This window comes from Sparus aurata, unplaced genomic scaffold, assembly GCF_900880675.1.
Source record: "Sparus aurata unplaced genomic scaffold, fSpaAur1.1, whole genome shotgun sequence".
Taxonomy (NCBI): domain Eukaryota; kingdom Metazoa; phylum Chordata; class Actinopteri; order Spariformes; family Sparidae; genus Sparus; species Sparus aurata.
In genome coordinates this window covers 146,466-168,244 of record NW_022045101.1, presented here as the reverse complement: position 1 = coordinate 168,244, position 21,779 = coordinate 146,466, and the positions used below count along the sequence as shown (strand labels likewise).

Sequence of the window (21,779 nt, the reverse complement as noted above, 5' to 3'; positions counted from 1 at the left end):
CAAACTCCATATTCTCCATCTATAGAGTGGTGCAGTGATAACATGTTTTTCAAGGCTAACCCTGAAGTTAGCATCGCCCTGGTTCCTACACAAGAAGTCTATGGGATTTTTAAATTAGATTTTAGAAAGAAAAATCCTGTTGAGCATTCCAGATGTTTTTATTCAATGAGCCAGTTATCGACAGGTCAGATGGACTCTTCCTTTAGAATTATGGTGCAATTACCATGATGATGTTAGTGAAGGATGAACAGCAAACAGTCAGGAATCACACAGGAAGGGGTGATATTGATGATTTACAGTATGATTATAGTAAAATTTAATAATTTTCTCTCAGAGTACCTCTGTGTTTAAGTCATTTCTCTGATTGTTGCTCGTACATTTCATCTGCTCTTGGAGGTTTTGACAGTATGTAAGAAATTATATAGTTTTCCTGTCAGTGATCAATGTGCTGTAAAGGCAGCAGCAAGATGTGAGAAGAGGAAGAGATAATGCCATTTTGTTTGAGGTGCCATGGGAGGATACAGATATGTAGATAAGATGACATTTACTGTCCCATCTTAAGCATCAAAGGGTCACTTTCCTGGGAAAGACAGGATAAACCCAAACATCAAAGGGTCATTGTTCTGGAAACAAAATGATTTATGTCTGTTGAAAATGAAGGTAACCTCCTCTCTGTTCCTGTGTTTAAGTGGTAACATTTTAGAGTTCGGGAGAGAACGCCTTTGACTTCTCTCCATGCTGCATGTTGTTAAAGAGATCTGATTCATATGCTGAAGTCTGAAGTTCTTCAGAGAGTTAGCAACTCTCTACTTCACAAGGAGAATTTCCACTACAATTATCAGCCTCACAATGTTGTATTTAAAATAATCAAAAATCAAACAAGTCCTTTTTAACGAAATTTACATGCAACCAATTTTTCTGACTTGTTTTTGCTTTGTTGATATTTTTAAGTTGATTTGTACGCATGCAGGACATATACGACTTGCAGACGTTGGCCTGGTGGATAGAACGTCTTTCCATCCATACTTAATTTAGTGTACGACTTTAATGAAGAAACACTTCCACCCAAATGATGTTCACATTTGTTTATTTGCTGTTGGTTTTCAAATAGTATCTAGAGATGATGATTATTGGCCCACTTTACAGGACTCATGGCAAGGGTTAGCAATTCTTTAAAATGTCTGTAAGTGAGGTGAAAATACTGATTTTAGGATTTAGGAAGAAAGTCTATTCTGTTTCAAATAAAAACATTTAGACTCAAACTTTAGAATGAGTGTCCTTTGATGTTCTTTGATGTCCTTTGATGTCCATTGCTGTTGTAGAATGTTCCAACACTAAGCAGTACTTATAGCTGTGAACATTGACTATTTTTAACAAATTCAGAGACATGAGGAGCCACGAGAGCAACAAGGAGCTGAGCCAAGCTAGCAGCAGCCAAGAGGAGCAGCTGGAAGACACAAGAGTGGACGAGTTGCACGATTTACAGGGAAAATGAGGAAGATCACAACAGACATTCAAATATGTCATAGAGTGTCGTCACACTGAGAGAGATAATTTGATTCACAGGGAAAAGAGACTTCTTAAAAAAATCCAACGGCTTGAACGACTGATTCTGGAGAACAAGGATAAACTCAGACTGGAGTTGATGGCTCAGTCCAACATGGGTTTACAGCTCAAGAGCACGTTCAGCTGCTATGACGGACTGCTTCACCTCTATGACTCAGACAACCAGGAGACTGCAGAGCTCAAAGCTGAATGTGTCCACCTGAAAGACATCGTCAAGGACGACGATGAGACGACTGAGGAGGAATTACAGGCCATGGTGAGCGAGAGCAGAACCCTGACTGCAAACCTGAAAAAACTGCAGAGGTTTGATGAGTCGATGATTTTGTTGAAGGAGAGTCTGGTGATGAGACTTAGAGCTCTGATAGCAGAGGAGGAGCAGAGAGTCGCTGAAGACAAGAACACAACGATACATGTCCTTCAATCAGAGACACAGCCGGTGAGAAGAACCAGTAGTTTGAGATCCTTGTGGAAAAGATTCACCAAGCTCTTCAAAACCTGACGAGTGGAGGACAGTGCCTCTGATGATGCTGTCGCAGCTGATAACTACGACTCAGTGGTTATAACTGTCACCTGAGTGGAGCGACCATGTTCTCTGGGTTTCTGTACAGGTTTTCTCTGCCTGCTCCAGTTCACCCACTAGCATTAGCTGTAAAAGAAAACATAAATAAATAACAAGAAGCAACGTCCATCTTTGATCTTCCAATTTCTGGCCCCGCCACCAACCATTCCCTTCCTCCGTGTCGACTCCACCTTCAACTACTCCTGTAGATGGAGCAAGAACATGGCGCCTCTTCTGCTCTTTACGGAACAGCATCTTGTTTTTTTTAGGACGACCAACTCTCTCCCTAATCCAAAAAGTCAACAGAGAAGAAAAAATATATTCTTTAAATTCTTGAAGTTATTCTAAAAATGAGAGTATTTATCTTTTAAACACAACTATCAGGTGAATTTATATGATCTTGGTCTCAGTGGATAGTTAAGATCTCAGAGAATGTGTCCCCATGTACATTTGTATCACCACCTATAACTTATTCTACATCAGACAGTATATAACACCATGATAACAATGATCCTTTGCACAGAGATGCCACTGAAATCATTCAGCAGCTCCTCGACTTCAACTGAACCAAAGTAGACAGAAATACCACAGAGCACATATATTCTACAAAGGTTTCAGTTTGGACAGAACCAGTCAAACCTGGATTCCTTAAAGTACCCAGTGTGTGTGAGATATTTATTTTATCCACTTGAAAGGGAATCAGGCTCCACAATACAAGTGTCACAGCCCTGCTTGTAATACTGTATATAATACCACTAAACAGCTGTTAGATGGCAGCAAAGACATGTATGAAATAGAGGCTGAGAGTTTCACAGCTGCCCGACCCAAAGCTCTGGTATTTGATGACCTGGGAATGAGACTCAACAATCAACTATGTTTCTCCAGAATCACGTGCTGCATGTTTGAAGTGGGCAGAGCTCTAATGGGGAAAAAACATGTGACATCACATATTTCCATGCACCTATCAGGAACAGGCTCCAGGTTTTGGGTTGCTTGGTTGCTGTCAATCATCTAACATTGGTTAAGATGAAGCAGACAAATTTCTAAGTATTAACATGTAGAAACAGGTGATATTGATTATTTAGAGTATTACATAGTAACACTTAATCATTGTCTCTCAGAGTACTTCTGTGTTTAAGTCATTTCTATTATTGTTGTATGTTGCTTGTATATTTAATTGGTGTAAACCATCAGCTCAGATCACTACTGTGAATGAACATGTTTCAACATGTGTCTCACTCTGAGTCTCTCAGTCTCTGTTTGTTTCTCTTTCTTTCTAAATGTATCTTATGACCTCCTCACAGGTGAAGCGTTACAGGACATCAGTCAGTCAGCTGTTTAGTTGTCAGAAGGCTCCTTTAACAGAGATACTGGCTCTCTGTTTAATCTCTAACTTCAGTGTTCATGCTAAGCTAAGCTAACCTTGTCTGGGAGCTAACTCTGCTCAGAGTTCACATTGATATCAATCTCCTCATTCAAATCCTCTGTGAGAATACTGAATGTTCAGGTAATATATTGAAGTGTCGTCACAAATGAGCATGTGGACCAAAGTTGTTAAAATGTGAGGATTTTGTTGAAAGATGTGCTCTCATTAATTGATTATTGTGCCCCTTTTGAATGAGTTTTGATTTGTTGCAGAAACCGCGGATTTATGTTGGTGACATAATGTGGTCATGTGATTCACCTGTTCTGTTGATTACCTGCAGATGTACAGAATAAAACCCATGTGTGCCGTGACTTCGGTTGTTCACACAAAGAGAGCAAACGTGTGCAGTGTGATACGTTAAACGCTGTGAGGAAAACTCTGTTAACAGATTTTATTGAAAAGACAAACATCAGCACAAAAAGAAAGAACAACACATTTGAGTTTAACATTCATTCATGTTCATCAATATAAAGGAATTTACATTTTTAGTCTCATAAGTTCATAGTCATACATTAGTCGATATACATCTCCCTCCTCCCTTCTCCAAGGCATCTCACAAAACATCTTGCCATTCCTCACCACCCTGATCAACTCCTCCCTCAGCTTGAGACCTTATTCCATCTCCTTTCAAGACAGCTACTGTAAATTAACTCCTAAAGAAACCCACCCTACACTCATCTGACATCCGAAACTATAGACCTGAATCTCTTCTTTCATTGCTCTCTAAAACCCTGCAACGTGCCGTCTGCAACCAACTATCCTCCTTGACTCCAATCAGTCAGGCTTCAGGACTGCTCCCTCCATTGAGATGGCCCTCCTCACAGTGATCGAGTCACTTCGTGCTGCCAGAGCCTCGTCCCATTCGTCTGTCCTCATTCTCCTCGACTTATCTTCTCCCTTTGACAAAATCAACCACCAAATCCTCCTCTCTGCTCTGGCTGAACTTGGCAATGCTGACTCTGCTTTAACCTGGTTCAAATCATACCTGACAAATTGCACCTTTCAGGTCACATGGAATGGTTCCTTGTCCAAACCCTGCTTTCTGGAAACTGGTGTCCCTGAAGGCTCAGTATTAGGACCACTTCTGTTTTCACCATACACTAGATCACTAAGCTCTGCAACCACATCACATGGAATCTCTAACCACTGTTATACAGACGACGCCCAACTGTTCCTCTCTTTTCCCCCATCCTCCTCCAACACCCTAGTTGCAATGCGCATGTCAGAATGAACTCCTCTTCATCCTGGGGAAAGACTGCCCTTGCATGGCACTGTCAGTCAGTGTCAAGGACATTACAGTATCGTCTTCATCAACTGTGAGGAATCTAGGCATAATCCTCGACAACAGACTATCTTGCAACCCCAACATCACTGCTGTGGCCCGATCATGCAGATTTGCCCTCTACAGCATCTGCAGGATCTGGTCTTTCCTCACAAAGGATGCAATGCAACTCCTGGTCCAAACACTGGTCATCTCCCGCCTGGACTACTGCAACTCACTTTTGGCTTGACTCCGAGCCTCTACGACAAAACCGTTGCAGTGTATCCAGAACACTGCAGTGCACTTTTCAATAGGCCCAAATTGTCCCATGTAACCGCCCTCCTCCTTGACCTCCTCTGGCTTTCTGTTGCAGGCCGTATCTGATTCAAGACAATGGTGCTGGCCTTCAAGGCCGTCAATGGAATTGCACCTATGGACCTCAAAACACTGGTCAAAACACACACACCAGTGCGAGCACTTTGCTCCACTACATCAGCGGGCTGGCTGGTACCACCATCGCTGAGAGCAAACAAAGGTCACTCAGTGAAGTCACGAGTTTTCCTTGTTTGGGCGCCTCAGTGATGGAACAAATTCCTGACCAATGTCAGGACAGCAGAGTCACCTGCCCTCTTTCAAATAAGACTCCAGACTCACTTTTTCAGAAACAACCTCAACCCCGCATAGCCCCTGCATACCTCCCACCCTCCTACCTTCCACTCTGCTCACTGCTCTTACAAGAGACACACTGGACCCATGATAGACCACTCCATATCTCCACTCCAACTCTATAGAGTAGTGCAGCAATAACATATTTTTGGAAGCGAAACTTATAGTTAGCATCGCCCTGGTTCCCTCCACAAGAAGTCTATGGGATTTTTTAATTAGATTTTGGATCTGTGACAAACACAACTTTGTGATTCTTACATGTTTTGTTTTTAACTAAAGTCCGGTCACACGCTGTCCCCTGATTGTTTTGAGTATGAATTCAACAGAAAACAACAATTAATAAAACAACCAATCAGAGTCACAGAACATAGAACAGTCCCACTTTTTTTAATCAGTCCTTTTTTTACATGTAACTTCGCTGTTTTTGCAAGAAGCCATCTTTTACTCTTTTATTCTATTTTAGTTCATCAAAACTAAATAAAGTGTCACCAGGAGAGTCACTGAGTGTGTTTGTCATTCAGGTCTCTGGATTCAGCTGCTCAAAGAGCTCTGTGCTGTTGTCAGGAGCTGCAGGTCAGAAACAAGCATCCTGTATTGAACTTTTAAAAACAATATTTACAGGAAACAGTGTTAAAAAAGGTTAAAATTACTGAAAGACTTAAATCAGAGTAGTGAAATCTTTCCTTTTTCTCTCTCACCTTTCTTCTTTTTGTAAACAATGAATCCAGCAGCACCGATGAGAATGAGAACAAGAACAACCACTGCAGATAAGATACAGAAAAACATCATACTGTCAATATTTTAGAGACTCTTCAGTTTTGCACTTCATTCCCATGGGTCTCTTAATTATCTATTTGATGTAAAAATGTTTCAAAGTCATCCCTGTATAGATGAGGAGTAAGAACACCTTCAGCTGTGACCTTGATCAGCTCTTTTAAACAGCACTAAGGGCTGTAGCTGTACGTAATGACTGTGCCTCATGATACAAGTTGTTAGAGGACATTGTCAATGCACAATTTAGGTGAAAGTGAATTTTTTTTCAGGGACCGTACTGATTCACCCCCCTCCCCACCACAATACATTCTGTACAGTCACTCATTCAGTGAGTCTGAACTAGAGAGAGGTAGATGAAGCCTTATGGAGCTTTTGGGCTTCAAACTCTGCAGCATATTGACATCTGGTGGCTTGTAAAGATACAGCAGCCCTTCATGACTGGAGTCTCAGCACCACAACACTCTGTGATCTGAACAGTTTGAGCAATAAAAGTCCAAGAAGCCTGTGAGTTATCATCAAATCTGCCATACTGTTGCACAACATGTAGATAGTATTGTGCAATATGTTACAGTAAAATAATTAATAAATGTACAAGAAGCCTGTGAAAATTTGCTGACATGAAATTTTAATGTGTCTTATTGGTGCAGCTGAGCCTGTTGTCACTGTTGGCTCGTTGTGTGTTCTAGCTCCATCTTGAGTGAACAAATGTTAGAACAAACGTGTTTTTTACACAAAGAAAGAACTATCTTCATGTATAACATTTACCAAATAAACAAGTAGGCTTAAATATTAAAGAATGTGTTGTATACAACTTTTCACAAAATGTATACAGTTTTCTCAACGCAACATGATTCAAAATTAGGCTTTTTAAAGGGAGCTCGAATTGGCAAAATCTAACACTGCACTTCCTTCAGTTCTCAGCAACAAACCTGCCAAGTGTGAAGTAGAGTAGCATGTAAACAATTATAAGTTTACTGTCACTTAACTGAACATTTAAATATTGTATATAATGACTGTGACATACTTCATATCTAAGTGTTATTATCTTAATTAAGTGATAAACACATGTAACAGAACATTTATCAACATTCATGCTCATACGAGAGATGCACTGGCTCCATGATGGACCAAACTCCATATTCTCCATCTATAGAATGGTGCAGCAATAAACTATTTTTTGAGGCTAACCCTGAAGTTAGCATCGCCCTGGTTACCTTCACAAGAAGTCTGTGGGATTTTTTAATTAGATTGTAGAAAGAAATGCAGAAAATAAAGTTTATGATTCTTACATGTTTTGTTCATCAAGATAATCTTCACAGTCGAAACAACTTTTGTGACTTTCAAAGCCTACATTACATCTCTGTTAGTAAAAATCTAATATTAGACTTTAAACAGACGACATCACGGTCACATGACTTAAATGTCACCACCGCTTAATGTCTTAATATATAATTACTATACACATTCTCTATAAACTGATCAGTGTACAAGTTTTAAAGTTAGAGTTAGAATAGTTTGTAACTAAAGTCGGCCTGTAAAGTAGTGAGTTTCATCAAACACTTAAACGTATAGCATATAGTCTGGCTCCTCTGCACTTCATTTTTTCCAAATCCAGCCTTTCAAAAAAAAGTAGCTGAAGCCGATGTAGCCGATCTGATCACTTCATACTGGTCGAGTGAAACGGTTGGATTGTCATCTCTTTCTAGCTTAAATTGTTCATTAACAACTCCTTAAAAACAAACTATTTGTAACAGAAAGAACACACAATGGGTCAGTACTTCCATTTACTCTACGCAGACAACTGACAGCACACCAACAAATCAGGTGCTGTATCATAGGCAAGGGGCGGCTGTAGCTCAGTGGGTAGAGCTGGTTGACGAGTGATCAGAAGATCCCGGTCCTGCGATGAGCTGGCAGCTCATTCAGGGTGTACCCTGGCCTTCAACCATTGAGTAAACTGGATTTGGTCCCAGTAAGCCCCGCAACCCCTTAAGGGGAAAAAGCGGCAACATCCCGCCACCCTCATGGATAAGCGGAAAGAAAATGGAACGGAACGGACAACCTCTCAGAGCCATAGAACAGTCCCACCTTTTCAATCAGTCCTTTTTATATGTTAATTTACTGCTACTGCAAGATCTGTCTTAAGTTAAGTTCTGTAATAGATGAAGTGTCACCAGATGTGTCTTTGTCATTCAATGGTCTTGATTCAGTGACTTAGAGGAGTCTTCATCTGTGCTGTTGTCAGGAGCTGCTAAAAAATAAATGAAGAAAACAGTATTGAAAAGGTTAATCTGCACAATCATTTTAACATGTTTTAATCTAAAACATGAAGTGTGAGTCAGATCAGCTGAAATAGAACCAAAGTAAGTTTTACTTACAAGATGGAGGGCTGATGGCTGAAATCAAAACAAGACAAATAATTTCAGTCACAGTTTTAAGTGCCAGATTATCTTTAGTCACTTTATTCCTCTCTTCTACTCACTCAGACTGAGTATCTGTTTATACTCAGTCTGTTTAGTGCTGACTGTATTTACTTTCTCTGATATTTGTTTTAATTTAGCAACCTGAATAACAGGAATCAACATAAATACTGAAATCTTTCCTAATTCTCTCTCACCTTTCTTCTTTTTGTAAACGATGAATCCAGCAGCACCGATGAGAATGAGAGCAAGAACAACCACTGCAGCAGTGACGAGGACGGTCATGTTACTGGGCTTCACTGTTGAATACAATAATAGTTTATTATTACTGTTTTTGTTGTTGTTCCCATGCACTCCCCTTCAGCACCCTCTGATCTCACTCTTACCCCAGTTGGTTCTGATCCGATCTTTCTCCAGTTTGGTGATGATGTCCTCCTTCACATCAGAGAGCTGAAACACACAGTCGTACCTCGTCCAGTCTTCAGGTGTGACTGACGAAAGGTTCAGGTCAACACTCATCTGGAAGGTTCCGTCATGGTTGGGGAGGATCTCTCCGTGGTCCACCTCCTCATGAAGCTCCTCTCCATCTTTCCTCCAGACGAGTGAGGCTCTGTGAGGGTAGAAACCTGTAGCGAGGCAGCTGACTGGAGAGGAGGGAGTCTTCTGGAGGAGAGACACTGAGGGAAGCTCTGGACAGTGAAGAGAGAGATATTCTGTTCTTATGATTCACAGTCAGGTCTTCAATCACAGTGTCAATGTTCAGTGGAACTATTTCTATTGTGAAACACTGAAACTGTAAAATCACTGGTGAGTGATGTCACCCAAAGATGTCTGTGATTGGTCAGGACTAAAACTAAGACCTCCAAGGATTATCACTGAAAGGTGGAAGACAACCATTTGTCACCTTAAGTTCCCCTCTTCCTTGACTTATATAGAGCCTATGTTAACAGACTCTGGACATCCGAGACTCAGAAAGGTCTCATTTATCATCTGGACTTTGTTCTCTTTGACGGACTGTTTATAATGCAGTACGCAGTGGTCACTGGGGCAAGTCGGGCTTCACCCTGTTATATCAGGCTTGTCATCAACAGATATCCTCCACATCTGGCATGAGCCATCAAAGCGTCACATCTGTGAATTAAGACACCCAACCCAGCCAGAGTGTCTCTACATTCCCGGCAGGAGAAAGGAAGAGCCTTAATTTCTGTCTTAATGCTGAAGAAGTACTAAAATGTAATCTCATGCTTTGCAGGACAAATAATTCTTAATCAGAACTCAAACCTACTTTTTCCATCCCTTTTGTGAGTTGAAGGGAACTGCACTTAGGGACTCCTGGTTTAATGTCTTTAAGTTTGATGGAGCCACAGTGCCACCGTGTGGTAAGTTCGGGAATAGCTAAAAGGAAAGTTTCTGAAACGGATTGACTTGACATTTTACTTACAAATGTGATCACCTACCTCCAACGTATATTTCTGTATCAAAATTTAAGCTAACCCTTTACGAAATGTTTTAAGCCATCAGTGCTGCTAAAAATGTATGTACTTGTGTGTGTGACTTGTTATAACCAATAACTTCCCTTTTTCCTATTAGGCAATTTCTGTCATGTTCTTCTTTGTTTTGTTTTCATATAACAAATGTTGGTGTAAAGACCATGGTGGATTTCGGTGAATAAGAAAATCGCAACCTGAAATACTTTTAAACCATTATTCTGGTTCAATATGTAATAAGGTTGTAATATGAGCTGTGACGTCACCGGAGGAAGTGACATGCCCATACGCCCTCGATTCTGCCTTCAATAAAACATTAAAAGAAACGAACTCCACGTCGCTCGCTCTCTTCTCTTCTCTTTTTCTTAACCCCTACCTGCTTAATCTTTTCTGCAACGCCTGTAAACTTATATTTTTCAAACTTAATCTCCGTACTTTGCCTTGTTTGCGGCTCTGGACTTTTTCTCCGGAGATTTGAATTGTTTCAAGAACCTTTCCCAAGCAACGCGCCGTTATTTTGAAAATAACTTAATTTTGAAACCAAAGCACGAAAGAGATTAATCCCCTTTTTATATTTCTTTATATCGTCAGATATTGCAACTCAATAAGCCAGAAGAAGCTTTTTTTGTTTTTGTATTTAGTAACTAAGATAGACTCGTCCGTCCGGCATTTCTTTCCTTGTTATTTTTATACAAGAAACCTGATCGATATATGTTCGGAGCTCCGCAATAATCAACTCAAAAGAGAGACTCTGACCAGAACTCGTAATCATTATAAAGTCGGTGCAGTTAACTGCTCAAGAAACCGTGAAGAAACCCACAGCCTAAAGATGAAATAGCATTGACCATCCCCGGGCCGCCTCCAGCGCACTCAAGCAAGAACACTGTTGGGCCAGGAGCTGTCCTCAGTTGAACCGAGACAGCACCACTCTTCAGCGGCTCTAATATATATATATATATATATATATATATATCACAAATTCAAAGCCATTGCCATATTGCCTCGATAGAATAAACATTAATTCCGTAATGGTAAATTATCAGTTACTTACACTAAAATCCACCATTGTTTGTTGGCATTTTGTTTCATCTTGTCCTCATTTTATTTCAGAATTTCAGAATTTCTGTTAATGTTGTCACCCATTTGAATCATTACTTCACATCCTTTACTCTGCATTTATTTAGTAAAGTAAAAGTAAACATATTTAACCGTATGTCATTCATTTTCAAGTGGGAAAATCGATGGTACCGTGGAAAAAATTCACAACTTCAGAATAGGAGCAAATTGAAATTCAACAGATCGATTCGAGACTGATCTTTTTCGTTCAAGCCAAACTAATTCCCTCCGAGTTAGTCGCACATAGAACCATCGGAGGTGGTGCCCCGTCTAAAAGTGTATGATTAATTGCCAGCAGAGGTGGGAGTAAGTCACATACATGCAAGTCATAAGCAAGTCGCAAGTCTTAACCTTCAAGTCTCAAGCAAGCCCAAAGTTACAATTGATGAAAATCAAGCAAGTCAAGTCGAGTCATGGCAATCACTCAAGCAAGTCAATTCAAGTCATTGCTAAGGTCAAACAAGTCACAAGAAGTTCGTATGAATGTATTCTTCATATCTGTAGACACAGTAAACAGAAGAGGGTGGTTAGTCAAAAATATGATGTATGTGCATAGTTGATCAATTTTAGAATTGTTTTTCAAACCCATAAATACAGGAATAAGATTAGATTAATATCAACCCTGGAACTGCAGCATACTGCACATCCTGACAGCTGAGAATATTACTCTCAGGTATTGTTCCCCTCCCCCTCTATAAAAGGAGGCTGAAAATCACAGGACATGTCTGCTCTGTCCTGAAATGTGTGTTGTGTGTTTCTCTTCTATAAAACACATTCTAAATCTCGGAGGCGAAAAAAACAAGTGCGTCGAACTGAATGTGTGCCGGTACAGTGATGTGTTGGTCTGTGAGGGCGTAAATGCGCGCCTTCATTTAAAATAACGTCTGTGCGCACGGAAGACGCTATATCTGAAACACACACATGCTTTAACCAAGACAACGGCCAAAATCACCCAGACATGAAAAAATCTTTGAATCCAAATGTGACGATTTTCGGAGCTCCCTTCATGCTGCCTCTCCTCCTCTGATCCTGTCGACCACAGTGCCACTCTGGCACGCAGCGCGTCATGCAGTGACAGAGGACAAAGTATCACAAAAACGAAACTAACGTCTCAATATGCGCCAAAAAAAGAAAGGAAGAAAAGCCAAGACTTTCGAGTCATCTGTGTCAAGTCTAAGTCAAGTCTCAAGTTATTAATGCCATGTCAAAGTCAAGTCGAGTTTTTCATTGGTGTTAGTCAAGTAAGTCTCAAGTCCTCAAATTTGCGACTCGAGTCCAACTCGAGTCAAGTCATGCGACTCGAGTCCCCCACCTCTGATTGCCAGTAATCAATTATCCTTTTTATCAGAGTAGTGTCTCCTACAGCAGCCTATATGAAGATCACTGTGTCTAATAAACTACATCAGGTCAGGTGATCCTACCTGATCTCAGCAGAGAGCTCCCTGCATAGTCCACATACTGCTTCAGTTGCTCAGGAAAAATCTGAGTCAAAAAAATCTTAAATTCTTTTCCTAATTCTTTATCAGCGTCCCATATCTGTTTGGCGATGACAGCCTCAGGTCTTAGAGCGTTCCATGTCAATGTATTCAAATCCAATTTCAAGAGGTCTTCTCCATCATAACCAAACTGAACAAAACCTTTGACCTCTTCAGTCTCATCATTCCACTCACAGCCCTGCACCCTCTGTACAACATGGACACCTGAGACAGAGACAGAGACTGTAATTAACACTGATTCACAGACGAAACATTCAGTGGAAAGACGATCTTAAAAGCATTGTACATTGTGTGACGACTGCTGTTTTTTATTAGCAGTGTGTGTTCATGAATCAGATAATTATCATTAGTTTGTGTTTAACAGCTTCAGCAACAAGTCTAACTAGCAGCTGATTAATGTTGACATGATGAATGACAGGTAGTGGCTGGACCACTGAAGACAAACTGATATGATGGTTTACTTTACATGAATCTCTATTTCAGGTTATGTGTAAAATGATGTTAGAGTTTGAACTGATTGGTATCTTGAGGCCCTGGGTCACTTTACAACTAAGATGCAGAACAGTAAAAAGTTAAACAGGCTATAACATGTTACATACTGTACCTCCACTTTGGTTGTAGAGACGCATCAACCTGTTAGTGTAGGATTTGAAGAAGTTTGGCTGGATCTGGAAACACTGTTGTCTGTACCACTCCAACTGCTCAGGATGATCTATAAATAATTTCTTTGCCCAGTCCTGTTTCACATCCAGCCTTTTGTTGCTGTCGGAGTACCCCATCAGAAGTTCATCAACTTCTAGTGTTGCCACAAATTCTGGCAGGTTTGGGATTCCAGTTGATGCAGTTGTGAAATGCTTCAGGGAGTGTATCACTGCAGGACAAACAAAGGAACTTATAAACGACACTGATTATAAATATGATGTAAAGTGTGTGTGTTTTTGCTGTGAAGGAGCAAAATGCAAAAGTTGTAAATGTACTGTTCAGAACAACAGCCTCCATTCAGTATGAACACACACTCATCATCACCACACATACTCCGATGTGGACACAGGAGAAAATTTAGACAATCTCAATAATGAAAACTTTCTCTAACAGTTCAAGTACATATGGAAATATAATCCAAGGATCTAAAATCATCTGGAGCAGCTGCCCAGAAACAGAAGCTTGATGAGTCCAGATGTTCAAAATGAGCTGCTGGATTCAGCAGCCTGTTTGCTGTTGTTCAGGATCAAAGCTGAAGTCCTTGAACCAGGCAGCTATTATGTCCTGATGGCAGACAGATATGAGGATGAGTCAAAGTTTGAACTCGTAGCTGTTAGTGTGAAATATGTTCACACAGAGAAAATAAAAGAATGGACAATCGGGATCATGGAAACAAGTATGTCAGAGCAGATATTACAGGTGATTGAACCACTGCAACTTGATTAATCTCTGTGTGTTGGCTTTAGTTTAGTCAGCGTCTCCATTGTGTCAGGAAACACAACAATCACAAAGATTGTTTCCGAATCACATGCACACCTCCTGTGCATGTGATTCGGAAACAATCTTTTCCTCAAGATGTGAACATCCACTGTAACTCTCACAGACTGAATTTGGTGTCTCTTAGCATGTTAGCACATTCTTTGATACAGTGAACAATATGCACAGTTTCATGAGAGACAGCAGCAGACATGCAGGTTTGTGGAAGTGCAAAAAGAGCTCCATCCAGGACACCGTGCTTGGAAGTTGAGCGATCGGTGGACACATGCTACAGACCTGCCAACACGTACGCATTTCAAGAATGCTCGTACGCATTGCTGCTCTCCAGGTATGCATTTTGTATCATCTTACAGGTCGCCGGTGTCAGTTTCCATGCAAGTTCAATCTATGAAGTTGATTCTGCCACTGAGCCACAACAATCTGTGTGTAAGTGGAGTGAAAAGCTTTTGGCCAATCAGAGTGCTGCATTTTAACACCCTCGAAAAATCAGGATGGGCCTGATTATTTTTAAAGTGATATGAGATGTATGTAAACTATTCATGTTAGGCTATAATAAAATCTGATGGGCCACTGTAAATTAGCCTATGGTCGTAGCCTATCACCCAACTGCCCGCCAAAAAGTAAAAGAGAGAAATAAAGAAGAAAAGGTAGGCTGTAAACAATGAAGGTAAAAACAGGAAGGAAAAAAGCAAAAACAGCAGAAAACAAAAGGAAAGCTTTGAGTAGTCTACCAAAAGTGACCTCTTTCTTTCGCCCTGCATCTGAAACGGCAGCGGTGGCAGTGGCTGCCGCCCCTGGGCCCTCTTGTGATGCCAGTCAAAGAACCGGAACCAAGAAAGCACGAACGAAGGTGAAAATAATGACCTTTCTACTGACCCATCTGATAATGATGATGACCAAATAGGATCCTTCGAAAAACATGAAGATGATAGTCACACAACTGGAACAGATGAGAGAGACGCCACCACCAGCACTACAGCCAGGAAGAAAGTCCCATTGTCATTCACAGAGACAGACCCCGCATGCTGGCCAGAGCATATTACCAGTGACCAGCGGATTAATTTTGTTCAGAGAGGTCCCGTTCAGATAGAGGACTTAAACTTCCCACAGAGCCAAACACACCATTGTTTCACCAAGGAGAGATATTCCTTGGGGATGAAAAATGGAGAAAAAATACGCAGGTCATGGTTAGTATATTCAAAATCATCAGACGCAGTTTTCTGTTTCTGTTGTACCATATTTGGCAAGCGAAATAACAGTCTCACTGGCAGGGGTTTCAGAATGTGGGAACATCTCACTCTCACACTCCAGGATCATGAGAAATCAAATGTCCAAAGTTCCAATATGGACAGCTTGCGCGAACTGGATATGCGCGTAAAAACGCACAGTGCCATAGACCAAACTTATCAAAAATGCAAATGCTGGAAAGAAAACACTGCAACGACGTCATGAAAACACTAATTGCAATTGTCTGTCACCTTGCACAGAAAAATCTTGCTGTCCGTGGCCACAATTCAAATCTGCACGAGCCAAACAATGGGAATTTTCTGGGTATTGTGGAGCTACTCGCAGAGTTTGATCCAGTAATGAGCAAGCATGTCAGGCGAGCAGAGAAAAAAAAAATTGCTGACCATTATCTGGGGAAAACCATAGAAAATGAATTAATCACAGCCAAAGTAAAACAATCAAATTACTTCTCTTAATTAGTGTCTTCTTATTGATCTTATTGAGTGCGTCCTTTGTTTCTCTGTGGCCCCTAAGTGGGATTTCAAGCTTGGCACACAACATAGCAATGTCCAGGACAACCATAACATGTTCCCAGTTTCTCTCCACAAATGCCAGCACATCACCATGCAGCTTGTTCAACACTGTCCTGTGGCTTTAGGGTTACAAATATGTCTTTGAGCACAGCCTGGTCCGGATTTTCTTCAGTCTGACGTGTTTTTTTGAAAAAGTTGCTCAACGATAACTGTTTAGCCCATTTAGCCATTGTCCAACAGCTGTATCTGCTCCAGTAACGTGCCTTTGGGTTGCTGGTGAACTTCCGGACACTGGTCAATCACTTTCAAGATGAAGTTTGTTTTCATTTTTCATGAATCTCACTGGGTAGCTCCGCCCCTGACCCTCACCCACCTGCCCCTCACAGCCGCTTGCTGCCACTGCCAATGCAAACAGCACTGAAAAGGTCAAATTAAAACTTTGAGTTTACCCGACAGTGTTGATAACCACTCGTCAAAGTTACCGTTCACCGATGCTGTGAGTGTGTTGCAAATAGTAGTTTTGGACAGGCTAGGTGCTCATTAAATGTCTTTAAGGTTGGCAGGTTTGATGCTGGAGCTCTGAATCTGGAGCAGAGAGCAAAATACTGACGTTACTCGATGTAATATTAGAAGTGTTTGCAGAGTGTGTTAAAAGCAGCGATCAAACAAAGGTTGAGGCTCAGTCCCTGCTGCAACAACTACAAACAAAACAGTTTAGATATTTACTCGTCACATTTGGGGAACTATTTAAGTTGAACAATTTTGACACACAGGGTTTACAAAGCCCAACATTATCAGTTGTTTGAGTCCATTGACCTATTTAAGGGACTAAAAGAGAGCCATGCTCAGTTTAGAGACGATTCAGAGTGTGATTTTGAACAAGTTATGAAGCTAACAGAACAGCTGATGCAGAAAAATAAAATCAAGAGCTGGAACCAGAGACACATCTGGAATGATATCCTGACAGACAGCTGACAGAGCTGGACTCTTGTTTCCAGGAGGATCATTACAGTCCAAGACATTTACACGGAAGATCTCTGTGGACCCGTGTGATCACTCTCTCATCTCAGTTGAGGTAGGAAGCAGTATTTACTGAGCAAATGTTTCAGAAAGTACCCAGTGGGCTGGCATTTCCATCCCTTATGGAAGTATTGGACGATTATTTGTAGTTTGTAGTTTTAGGCCGGTTTGCTTCACCCATATCAGCACAATGGACACAATGCGGCCAGCAATTATTGCAAGTGAAGCCACAGGACGGCCACGGCAGCTACCAGCTCACCTCCAGGACTACCAGGTCAGCCTTCCTCAGTCCCTTATGCCTTATACTGCTCCTCATCAGGGTGACAACTTAAGTGCCAGTGCACAGCAGCTACAGTCGCTTAGTCTGCAGACTGAACCTGCAACTCATGATGGCCAGCTACTCCCGGTACTCGGGCTCCCACTTTGTCATTCCCCAGCAGAAGCAGTCAATAAGGTGAGCCAGTGGAAATCAGCACCACAAGCTAGCCCATATCCCAGCTTACCAACGGTGTGAAGAAGGCCACCATCTCCTGCCCTAAGTGAATGCAGCCTGCGAAGCCACACCTTCACAGACAACTGCCTCAGTGATCCAGGTTCTCCAGCTTTACAACGATCACCACAAGCTAACCCAAGCTTCCTGCCAGATGATACAACCTGGGTGAGCACCACAAGCACAGTTTTACTGTCCCAAGTTATAACATCCGCTACCCCAAGCCACAGCCGTGGACAAAATGACATTCTAACTCTGCTATTACTGCAAAGGCCATGATCCAGTCACAAATCTACCAGTCACGTCTGCCTCTACAAGCCTCCCTTCTTAGTGCAGCGTCTCTACCAGACGGTGCCCACAAGGCCAGGTCCTTCTCCTCAGGCATACAATATTTTCCCGCCAGAGTACACCATGCCTCAGTCTTCATACAGTTTCCAGCTGCCAAAGCAGCCTGTTCCTGTACCTGAACTTAACAAGCTGGGCCATGACAGTGAGAGGGAATTCACCAATCTCAAGATGGCACAAGACCATCTGCTTGACCCTCAAACAGAGCTGTCAGAGCAAATTAATTGCTCAGTCCTTCAGATATTATGCCCAACCTTACACAGCTGCTATGGAAGCATTACAGCGCCAGTATGGACAACCACATCAGCTCGCACAAAGTGAGATTGCTGCAATTTTAAATGCCCCTGATGTTAGACACAGAGACACCAAAGGCTTCCAGGGTTTCGCTCTCAGTGTTGACCTGCTGCCCCGAGGGCAGTCGGTGTCAGTTTATCATGGCTCTGACAAACCCAAAGCTGATGACAGTCATCCCACAGAGGCAGCCAATTCTAATCCCAAGTCCAAGAAGTTATGTCTCTTCTGTCACGGTGCACCGACATCGTATAGCGTTCACCAGATGACGTCAGGAAATGGTTCGAACGTAGTAAGCGCTGTCGTAACTGTGGTCGGACCAGCCACCAGCCCGAAGCTTGCACCTTAAACAAAGGCTGTGAAGAAATATCAAAGAACCTGCCCGGATTGCACCAAATGGAGAGGAAAGCCTTCAGTCCCCATGATGGCAGACCTTCCTCCAGCCCGCCTACGACTCCTAAAGCCCCCATTCTACTCCACTGGAGTGGACTGTTTCAGTCCATACATCGTCAAAGCTGGATGTTGGAATGAGAAGCGATTGGGAGTGATCTTCAAGTGCCTCACGACATGCTGTGTCCACCTAGACCTGCTGGCTAGTCTCGACGCAGACACTTTCCTCCTGGCGCTGAGAAGGTTCATAGCACGAAGAGGAAACCCTGCTGAGATACTCTCAGACCAAGGTACTAACTTTCGAGGGGCTGAGAAAGCTTAAGGAGGCGTTTGCAGCTATGGTCCCAGATCTACAAAAGAGACTTGCCAAGAACCAGATTAAGTTTCAGTTCAACCCACCAGCAGCACCTCACTTCGGTGGGGCTTTGGAGCGTGAAATACAGTCTGTCAAGGAAACTTTCCAGGTGGTCGTTGGCAAGCAATCCCTCCATGAGACGTCCTCCTCACTCTTCTGATCGAAGTCAAGGGCATCCTCAATGTCAAGCCCTTAGGCTATGTTTCGTCAGACATAGCGGATCCCTATCTAGTGACGCCCAACATGCTGCTGATGGGGCGGCGGGATGCCTCTTTACCCCAAGTGTCCTACGCTCCTGACACCCTCACAAGACAACGCTGGTGCCACTGTCAGATGATGGTGGACCACTTCTGGGCTCAGTTCCTTAGACATTACCTGCCTTCCCTACAAGTCCAGCAGAAGTGGCGGCAGCCCGCCAGTGACCTCCTCCTGGGCACGGTCGCCATGATCGTGATTGACCCCCAGCTTCCGAGAGCGCAGTGGCCTACCGGGGAGATTGTCAAGGTGATTGAGAGTGCAGATGGTCGTGTCCGGTCGGCCGAGGTTCAAGTCGGGGAGAAGACCTACTTGTGGCCGGTGGCACGTCTGGTCCAGCAGCCTGCCATTCCAGATGACGGCGGAACCAGTCCAGGGACTCCAGCAGCACCTTCGGGAATTTAGTAGTCTTTACATAATAGCTAGGCTATTCTGGGGGCGGCTGTAGTAAATTCCCTATTATTACTGTGTGTTTTTTGTGCAGAAACTGTTCAGTGCTCAATTTAGTGTGTTTTACATCAGGCACCTCGTCAGGCAGCTAAGGGGTCTTTGGGCAAACAGTGTTAAGCTATTCACGGCATTCTAGTTCATTCTGCGTTGATGCCTGTCTGCGTTTGTGATGAAGATAACAGTAAAGAGAGTCAAAGAGACCAATGTAAAACCTCAGACAGTGTAAACAGCTCTGTGTGATTTGGAGTCAGGCTTCATCATTAAAACCACGTTAACTGCCCTCCTGTGTCCGGCATGCTCTCTAATCGGAGTGTCTGTGTGGATGAGGTGTTCCAGCGAATTCATCTAAACCAACATACAGTCCTAGCTCTCCCAGTTGTGTGACTACTTTCACATATAAGACAGCTGACAATTATTTCAAACAATTCTGTGGGAATATTATCAGTACAACATCAATATATAATCAACAGACATTGATACAATCATAATTCAATACAATATTAATACTATCATTAGTGATTTCATCAAAAAACAAAAATGAAAGAATGGAGATTAAAAACATAAAATTCACACTGTTTATTGTTTTTCCTCACTTGAATTGAGAGTCAAAAGACAGAGGAAGTTGTTCTCTGTACAGATTGATCAATACATTTCATCCAGAGTTGATTGTACAGTATGTGGTTAATTTAACAGTAATACAGTGTTGTTCTCTCTTAATTCAAACAGCTCTGCTGGCTGTTTTCATTCTTTGATTCATTTTACTGCTTTTTTGTGTAAACAACTGAGCTGATCAATACTGAAGCTACAGTAACTGTAATGAATACAAAGAGATGTGTTCCAGGTGTGATTCTGTCTGATGTTTGCTCTGTCATGCAGCATGTTAACACCTTCTCTGCTGTTTGGTTTTGTCTTCATCACTTTGTGCAGTAAAGTGGTTAATGAACAGTGTTGTGTGCTGCAGAGACGATATGCTGCTCTTTCTGTGGGTGCAAATATGTTTAAGTCTGAATCAGGATGGAACAGACAGGTTTTAGTTGTATTAGCCTTTATAGACTGAGCACTTCTGGTTCTATCATGTTGTACAGGCAATGTTTTGCTCTTATTGTCTTTGTGATGCAGAATGTTGCAAAGTTAAATTGTCTCTGTTTGTCCTTCTTTGTTCTGGGAAAAGATGTTCCACATCGTTCTGCACTGACCCACTCAAAGTACTGTTTCTGCTGCTCCACTTAAAGTGAAAATAAACTCGGAGGAAAGATTCGAGTGGACTGTGAAGATTAAAGTTTAAAGGTTTAAAATGTGATCTTACCTGGTGATGAAACGTGACAGAAGAGAAGCAACAACAATAACGTTCTCATCTTGATTTGATGAAGACGACTGAGTGAAGGACCGAGCTGGATCAGCTGTTTCCTGTTGTTTGTCCTCGCAGAGAGACGTGAAAGTTTCTGTCCTGAGAACAACATAATCCAGAGCGCCTCCAAGTGATCCAGTCCTCACCAACACCCCTCACATTAAGTAACGTATTAACAGGGAATAAATACTAACTGCGAAAAAATCCCTTATCTTCAAAAACACCACAGAGCCCAAGGATCAGCTTCTCCAGTGAACTCACTTCGTTTTTTCAAATCCTGGCAGAGGGAGGAGAGAGAGTTTCTGTTCCAAGTTTCGTGGACCACGTGACTGATGAAGTCCGACACTTCATAAGGACCAAAATAGTTCAGACCGCCTCCAAGTGATCCAGTCCTCACCAACACCCCTCGTATAAAGCAAAGTGTTAACAGTGTACAATACAGTTAGTTCGGCAAAGTCATTATTTAAAAAAAGACCCGATCACAGAGCCAGGATCAGCTTCTCCAGTGAACTCACTCACTTCGTTTTTCATATAACTATGGTGCAGTGTTTCCTCCAGTATTTTCTGAGACTGTGGCGCTGGGGTGTGTGTGTGTGTGTGTGTGTACAGTTTGGGTCATTATAATGTAATATTTTTACTTATGTCATAGGCTACTTAGGGAATTTAGGGAATGCTCTCACACAGCCATCATGAACTCTTATGCATGGGCTTGGAATGAAGATTCATGTTGTAAAGAAATATTTGTATTATTTGTTTCAAGAGAGGAGTTATCCAAGTCAGAGTCCTGCACGGGTGAAAAATAATGTACTGAGTCGGACACAGATG

At 42.1% G+C, this 21,779-nt stretch overlaps 1 protein-coding gene across 1 annotated transcript; it reads right to left on the bottom strand.

The window, feature by feature from the left end:
* Positions 1-5,830: 5,830 nt before the first annotated feature.
* On the bottom strand, positions 5,831-21,267 carry LOC115577537 (class I histocompatibility antigen, F10 alpha chain-like). Its single transcript, XM_030410425.1, has 7 exons — positions 20,913-21,267; positions 13,376-13,642; positions 12,697-12,975; positions 9,059-9,361; positions 8,870-8,971; positions 8,631-8,648; positions 5,831-8,503 (listed from the first exon to the last, which is right to left on the bottom strand). The coding sequence occupies exons 1-7, from the start codon at positions 21,064-21,066 to the stop codon at positions 8,445-8,447; spliced, it is 1,182 nt and encodes a 393-aa protein (XP_030266285.1). The 5' UTR covers positions 21,067-21,267; the 3' UTR covers positions 5,831-8,444.
* Between the last annotated feature and the right edge of the window lie 512 nt (positions 21,268-21,779).

Excerpts from the sequence above, each read along its gene's own strand:
- LOC115577537 (XM_030410425.1), bottom strand. The coding sequence starts at position 21,066 with ATGTTGTTCTCAGGACAGAAACTTTCACGTCTCTCTGCGAGGACAAAC. Across the intron at positions 13,643-20,912 it reads CTGTCACGTTTCATCACCAG|TGATACACTCCCTGAAGCAT; the intron begins GTAAGATCACAT and ends TTTGTCCTGCAG. Across the intron at positions 12,976-13,375 it reads TCTCTACAACCAAAGTGGAG|GTGTCCATGTTGTACAGAGG; the intron begins GTACAGTATGTA and ends TCTCTGTCTCAG.